The 8,182-nt window shown below is 42.3% G+C and overlaps 1 protein-coding gene across 1 annotated transcript; it reads left to right on the top strand.

Annotated features, from left to right (window-relative positions):
• The first annotated feature begins 25 nt into the window (after positions 1 to 25).
• Positions 26 to 8,166, top strand: LOC118403526 (OVARIAN TUMOR DOMAIN-containing deubiquitinating enzyme 11-like). The gene is made up of 5 exons (XM_035802258.1): positions 26 to 794; positions 5,169 to 5,271; positions 6,683 to 6,894; positions 7,650 to 7,805; positions 8,011 to 8,166. The coding sequence occupies exons 1-5, from the start codon at positions 780 to 782 to the stop codon at positions 8,164 to 8,166; spliced, it is 642 nt and encodes a 213-aa protein (XP_035658151.1). The 5' UTR covers positions 26 to 779.
• The last annotated feature ends 16 nt before the right edge of the window (positions 8,167 to 8,182 follow it).

Below are 8,182 nucleotides of genomic sequence, written 5' to 3'. Positions count from 1 at the left end.
AAAAGGTCACCGATTTTTCCCACCAACCTCTGCTTGGAGAAGATGACCAACATTTGCACGAGCCTTCGCGGTGAAATGAAGGCGGTGACTTGACTTGAGATCTCAACCGGGGTGATTTATGATAGACACGTGATCCGTTTGAAAAAGACTCCTGGGGTAGAAAGTAATCATAAAATTTAGTCACTATCCGTTATCTCTTTCGAGCGAACGGTCGTATTCTTTTGGTCTACCAAACCTAGGCACAAATCTTTTCTCGGACTTTCGCGTTCACGTCGGGACTGCGTCAACAGATAACGCCTCCACCGACCTTGGACACAGAGTCTTTTCTCGGACTTTCGCGTTCGTGTCGGGACTGCGTCAACAGATAACGCCTCCACCGACCTTGGACACACAAATCTTTTCTCGGACTTCGAGTCGCGTTCACGTCGGGACTGCGTCAACAGATAACGCCTCTACCGACCTTGGACACACAAATCTTTTCTCGGACTTTCGCGTTCACGTCGGGACTGCGTCAACAGATAACGCCTCTACCGACCTTGGACACACAAATCTTTTCTCGGACTTCGAGTCGCGTTCACGTCGGGACTGCGTCAACAGATAACCCCTCTACCGACCTTGGACACACAAATCTTTTCTCGGACTTTCGCGTTCACGTCGGGACTGCGTCAACAGATAACGCCTCCACCGACCTTGGACACACAAATCTTTTCTCGGACTTTCGCGTTCACGTCGGGACTGCGTCAACAGATAACGCCTCCATCGACTCAAGGTCGCCAGCAATGGATTCGGAAACGGTAAGTTGTAACATACACGTAAATTTACTATGTAGTACGAAGATTCAGGTATTCTATTTGCTCATAAATTTGCTAGTCTGCGTAACACAAACTCTGCTGTCCGGAGCTGTAACTAGACCGTCGGATGTTGGGCGGGTTGCTATATTAAAGCAAGATTTAATCAGGCTAATTATTTGCAAAATTTAGCCCTTTTGCTCATTACGTCCTGTTTATTTATCGCTTTGGACTTCTAACGACCAATGTGCAAGGACCTTGGTATGTGTCTCAGCCACATTCAAGTTGTAATAGTCTTGATCGCCAGACCCACCGCGCTGGTGGCCAGATGCCCACCACCACCTACCCTGGGGGCCAGCCTGGGATCGGGCAGCTAGGACAGTTTATTCGGTGGCCTAAGACGGCCAGGCCCACCGATCATCTCCTTATTAGCACTCGGGGGAGTTTGAGCCCGATCCCTTCGGGCTTAAACTCCCCGGAGCGCTAATGTGAGGTCGGCGGGCTGACTGCCTTCCGTCCCCGAACAAACTCGCGACGCTAGCTACCCGATCATGTCTGGTACCCAGGGTAACCACCACCAGCCCGCGTTGTGCCTTTCCTGGCCGAAGGGGTAAGCGCCTAACGCGGTGGGTCTGGCCAATTACTAGTATGATAGCCCAGGCTACACGGCTCTGCATGCAGGTAGCTGAAAACTTCAAAGTATATAGACAGATATGTAATAACACGCAATAGGAGTTAGCAGGCCTGGGAGTACAGTTCCCACATCACAAGTCATAACACCCGCACTTCACGCAGCGATTTATGCTGATCTATGAATATTCATCAAAGTAACCAACCTAATAGGAACCAGACCCGATCCGTATCAAGCATACAAAGTCTCTAGTACAGTCATTGTTCTTTCTGCCGCCGACCCCAACTGCTAGCCTTTGCGGGTAGGGTCCAATTATACTCCTCTGCCGGCTAAACTCCTTCCCCAGCTTATGTTATTTTCTTGCCTTCCCAAGCTTATGTTATTTTCTTATGCCACGGAGGAATCTGCTTGGAGATTAGCCAGTTATAGCCCGGACAGCAGAGTTTGTGTTACACAGACTACCCAATCCAACTTGTGTCAAAGCCTATTAACAGTTTGTTGTTACCTTATAAAATAGCCCTTGCATGTATTGGTGACTTCATCTACAATGTGGGTGTGGATTACTAGCAAAGCAGAGGTTAGGTTCTTTCGACGTCATTAGGCATTTGTATCGGGCTTTCTATTTTGTACCGTTTTCTTTATTAAGTTTATGTCTTCCGGCCAGCCAACAAACAGTCGGGCGTCGGGCGTGGCCTAACTTGTAGAGCGTTCGGCTCGGAATCTATGGGTCCTGAGTTCGATTCCCACCGTGCGCCCGACGTTGTGCCCTTGGGAAAGGCACTCTACATGACTTTCCTTCTATCTGTACCGTGTATGTGGCATTGTTAATATAAGTTACAAAAACTTGAGTGCAGTGCCACATCGTCCTCGTCTGTCAAAAAATCAAATAGAAAAAAAAAACAGTCGGAGCATATCTCTGCTTGGAGATTATGTGTGGATAGACGAACCACCCAAAGTAATTTCGTCATTTTGCAGAGGTTAGGCTCCGGCTGTTAAAGCCTAAAGATTTTTTTATTCAGTGTAAATTTAGATCACAGTATTTCTTCAGATTACATATTACACAAATTGACGACAAAGAACTCAGAGAAATTTTTAAAACGTACTAATGATTTACAATGAAAGAAACTGAGATGGAATAATCAAAACACAGAAGTTATTACTTCTTAACTTTCTTTACATGATAACATTTAGTTTCCATGTTCTTAACCTGTACATTCTGATTTTTGAAGTCTTGTTTTCGATAGATCAAATTGTTTCGTAACTCTATAAATCACGATAATAACGTGACATAATAATATTCATTTTCAACAAGTTACATGGCAAATTTGAATAAAAAAACAGCAACTGAGCAAGCCAAACGTATGAATAATCTTTGACTCACGCTGAGCAAGGGGCTTTGTGATAAAAGCTCCTTGTGCTGAGCGACTATAAAGTGACAACAATTGGATACAGCCTTCATTCTATGATTTACATATCGCGTAAGACGTAAAAGTATAACTTAAAACACAACATAATACACAAAATGTAAGAAAGTTGTTTTTTAATCTCTGAAATTCGTTAAGTAATCTTTCAAATCTTTGGCAGTCTACAAAAGTTGCTGACCTTTTAGTTTTTCGTCGCGCTGAGAGCGCGCTGAACTCGTCGGAGACATTAAACTAGAGCAGCTTTTTCTGGCGTCGTTGCGCTTTCACGGCGATGATGCAAATTTCATCACAGCGAGAGCGAGGACGTTGCATATCTCATATCACGTGACGTCCTTGAGAAGACCGATATAGAGTCGAAACACAGATAATTTCTCATTAGGCCACCGAAAGGATTTTTTCTGTAAGACACCCTTAGCAGACAAGATGGGTGAAAAAACTTAAGATGGCTAAATTGTCAAAATAGACACCACAAACGTTGTAACATGAATTGACGCCACAAAACATGGTATTACAGCCAACAAGGCATTCATTCCGGTAAAAGTGACACTAAACTGGTGTAGGGAACGTTGATGGTGTTGATGTTCGCCTGAAGTACCAGGTTGTTGCGGAGGGTTTTAAACACTAAAACGCACCGAAAGACGGGAGACAAAAACGACACGTCCAGACACTTCTGAATCCTGAACTCAACTGTCGTTTATTCAAGCGCGTTCGAATACCCCGCCTGCAGAACGAGCGCAAACGTCGCTATTCGACGTCGAACATTCGCGCTCGTCCGCGGCGGGGACGTGGAACTGCCGCTGTACGTCTAAAATGAATATTTGTATAGAATGTACTTCTCTATTTGTAACGCAGAATTGTACCCTTCCTACACACCCCCAGTTTAAACACTCGCCGTCCTCGGCGAGTGAAACGCCCTACGTAAATCTATCCTCATAGTTTGACAATATAAAAAAACAACAGATAGTTTATCATATTTCATTATTTGCTACTTTACGTGATCTCTTCAGATGGTCTTCTCTGGGTCTCCCGTGTGCTAACGTTTACATGGAAACAGAAACACAACGCAGTTCTTTCCTATGACGTCGACATAGAGACATGGACACAGAGTTCATGATACAGAGTTTAAAGTCTTTCGTCGTCATCCGCCCGTCAGGCAATTGTGAAGTTCTGTCTTCTCCTCTTTCTTCTCGTCTCTTCTCTTCTAACAATTTTCCCCAGCTCCCTTTATGAAAGCTTATAAATTACTGCAGTTTTTAAGCTATGTTAATTGTCAAAACCATGTGAAGATGATTTGGTAGGCCAAGCTGTCAGACAGCCTTGGCTTTGTCAATGTCAAAAGTCCTTTTGATTTTCCTTGTGTCAATTTTCACACCTGCCTTATAGTAGACATGTCTGGCAGCTCAGACGTCTGATCTTCCCAACTCCGGCTCCGTTCAACTAGTAGAAATTAGCACCTTTTGCATTGCAAATTATCTTTGGCAGGCATAAAAGGGATACACTGACATAGTCGTCACTTAGTTCAGGCAGACAGAAGCTGGAAAATTGTGATAGAAACTGGTTAACACTGGAAAACTTGGTATTCTACTCCCACTTTCTGCCACAAGAACTGTGTCTGTTGTCTTTCATTACATGTGTATTGGTCTCTTTGGTGTGTGTTAGTGTATATGAACAGGGTGAATGACAATTAACATGGTATTTTTCCGCGGCGCCACTCCACCCCCACCTAACTCCTGCTGCTTTTCCCCCTAGCCCTACCCGTTCACCTTTTCCCCCGGACTTCCCCTCGCCCCCCGCTGTACTTCATCTGAATGAACTTTACTGCACGACATTTGCACATGGTACAAAAGTATGTTTTAAATCATCTGTGCCCCCGTCCTTCCTCTTAACCCCCGGTGTAATTCCGCTTCCCCCCACCCTTTTGCTTTTCCCCCAATGGCCGCCGTCAACCCGAAAATCGTTCAGAAAGGAACAATAACGGCTGCGCCACGGAACATGAAATAGCCTATTCTCTAGGACACATTCTGGGCCACCTTTCTGCCAAGTGGCGTTTCACAACTCCTTCCCAGTCTGAACTGAAAAGGAGGCTGCCGTTAGCAGCGCGAAGTTTGGGACCGTTTTCTTTATTAGAGACTGTAACAGCGACACCACCACATGCAGTGTGTGAAATACAATCAGTCATTATTGAGTCCCAGACACACCTGAAGCCTGGCCATTGCCCAGGTAAGACATCCGTGCCCAAAAAGCCCTTAAAATGAACAGAAATGACCTATCCCATCCCATCCCTATGTGAATTAACTTTCTCTTTTTTTATTTCATTTCCAATAGGATTCGAGCCTGTGTGATGTTTGTGGCAGTATGTTCCCCACCCTCTTCATGCTGAAGCAGCACATGTCAGTGAGACACCATAGGAATGTCATCAATAGCTTAGGTATAAAATGTTACATATATTCTGCTATAACTAATGGTGGGGAAGTAACGTGTTAACTATATCACTATCAGTCTTGAGTATGATTTAAACGTTATATACAAGGTAACACCAAGCAGGATTCTTTTAAGATTGTGCTTTATTGTATAATTAGCGCCACACCAATTTAATTTCTTGGTTCTCAGATTTCCCGACACATTTTTTAACGATTTGGAAAAAAAATTGTCCCAAGAAAAATCATATGGGTTTACATTATGGTAATAGTAGTATTTGAAAATGAGTAAATGCAACACACATAATTTCAATATAAGAACAATTCCCTTTATTCAGAACAGTGGTATCAAATAAAAAGATTGTACCTACTGACCTTGTTTTTTTGTGTTATATAAGCCTCATATGTTCACCCCAGACTTTTTGCAAAATTTTATTTTATTTTTTTTGCCCGACCGACCCCCAATATTTTTCTGAAAAAATCCGAGAACCAAGAAATTAAAATGGTGCGGCCTAGAATATAAATACAAACCAGAATTACCAGATGAAATTTAACGTGTTCTTCTTTACAATTTTTGGCAGTCTCCACAGAGGATCATGGCAATACAATTCTAGTGAATACCAACAGCAGCTTACATCTTATCATCTTTATTAAAAGCCCTTGTTCTGTCATGTTCCTGGCATTTTCAAGTTTCCCATGGCGGGGTTGTCCAAAATATTAAAAGTAGAGGTCTAGCACTGCAGTAGCAGGCAATAAGTTGGTGGGGTAGGTGTGGTTATGCTCAAAAGTAGTCGGCCCCAAAATGTAAGTAATTAGCAACTAGAAAGGCAGGGATATTTGCTTATGAGCAAATATACCAATATTTTACTCCACCTCCTTCCCCAGCCTGATTTAATTGCGCTTCTTATTGGCACGTACTACATTGCCGCACCCAAGAAGAAGGAGGGCCAGTTACAGCCCTGGACAGCGGAGTTTATGTTACACAGACTTCCCCAAGCAACAATGCCGCACAATGGCCCCTCTTTGGACATATGCATGTGGGGCTATTCAACGCTGTTTTTATACATCACTTGAAAAGTTTTAAGTTTTTTTCTTCTTTCTGGCTCCTCTACTATGGAGCCAAATGACCTGAAAGCTGCTATGGAAATGCCTGTGCCATATGCCTGCAGAGTTTTTTTTCCGCAATTTTGGCATACATCACTTTAGAAGGATGGTGGAGTGAAATAACTACATGTAGTTTCAATAAAAAAGCATATCATGTTGTTGTTCTGACTTATCAGTCCAATCCTAGAAAAGTATAAAGTTTCACTAGAAAAGCAGATAGATTTAATGTTTTCTCGTCCATACAAACTGGGTTTTGACCAGAAATGCTAAACGTAAACCAATGTAAAAAGGATGTAATGTGGATTTTTAATTCAACAGCTGAACCAAGCTATGATGCGCACCTGAGGCAGCTACTGGCTAACCTTCGCCAGGAGAATATGGTGGTGAGGAATGGAATCCTAGGAGATGGGAACTGCCAATTCGCAGCATTTGCCGACCAACTGAAACTGCTCGGCAAAGTGAGAGGCAGCTTGACAGTCAAGCATGTAAGAGAGATGGCAGTCTCATATCTAAGAGCCAATCGTCGGTTGGTGAGTCTATTCTTTTTCTTTTTTTTTCTTTTTAATATCATATTAGGCCACACCAATTTAATTTGTTGGTTCACGGATTTAAAAAACTAAAAACACAATAAAAAAATATGCTTCACTGGAAAAACATAATGAAAACAAAGCATGAGGACCAGGTTTGTGCCTTTTTAGTGGTGCTTTATGGGGTGAATACAGTCATATTCAAGTTTTCCTCCCTACCATCTAGTTTTAGGAGGTCCTCTTGCTATATTTTTGTCTGAATATATGAACCAAAAAATTAAATTGGTGTGGCATAATCATGTTTTACTCGTGTTTATTTCTTTCCCCTTTAATTACTGTTTTAATAGCTAATGCCATCTTATAGTTTTTTTTGTCTAAAACAAGGAATCATCTTTAGATTGTTAACCACATTCTGAACAAAGTGATTGTAGAGGAAATATAGCTAGAAAATAAACTATAGTAATGAAGCCATGTAACGCTAGTTCACCTTTATTCGTTGGGTAACCAATATCCGTTGCTTTTTAAAAACAAGGTATTTAGGCACATCAAGTCGACGGGTGGTAGTTTTAAACTGCAATATCCTAAAAACTTGGCAATTTGGAACTAACGTCCGTAGGTGTGATATCCCAAATACCCTGTTTTTAAAAGCAACGGATATAGGTTACCCAACGGATAAAGGTGAACTAGCGTTACACCACAGTACCCTAGCCATTAAAACATAACTTGATAATATCACTTCCAAATTATCATTTCTATAGCCCGGTTCTGGAGTTGATTGGACGGAGTTTGTCGCAGAAGACTGGGATCAATACTTGCTTAAGATGGCAAGAAATGGAGAATGGGGTGACCATCTCACCCTTTGTGCTCTGGCGAACACATTTCAGGTGTCCATCCTCATCGTCAGGAGCTCTTCGGTAATTTTTTAAAATTTCATCTGCATATTCCTTTAATTGACACTCTTGGGACAACAGTTTGGGTTTTTTAATGTACTATGTAGAGTTGACATTGTCTTGTTAATAACACATACACAGACATTGAATCATGTCAAGTTAATATGATCATGGTTATCAAAGTGCATTTATTCATTGTGTTCTTGTTTGTTTGTTTGTTGTACTGTAGACTTTGCGAGATGAGTACCTCACCAAAATACAACCGTCATGGATGTCTCCCAGGAGGGATATTGGACGTCCCATCCTACTGGGACACATATCAGAAACCCATTTTGTCAGCTTGGGGATTGATGAGAAGGTAATGTCAAAAACTATTGATAACTGATAGGTCATGACAGCGC

Source organism: Branchiostoma floridae, chromosome 16, assembly GCF_000003815.2.
Source record: "Branchiostoma floridae strain S238N-H82 chromosome 16, Bfl_VNyyK, whole genome shotgun sequence".
Lineage (NCBI taxonomy): Eukaryota > Metazoa > Chordata > Leptocardii > Amphioxiformes > Branchiostomatidae > Branchiostoma > Branchiostoma floridae.
The sequence above is the reverse complement of the archived record's forward strand: the minus strand, read 5'-3'. Positions and strand labels throughout refer to the sequence as shown.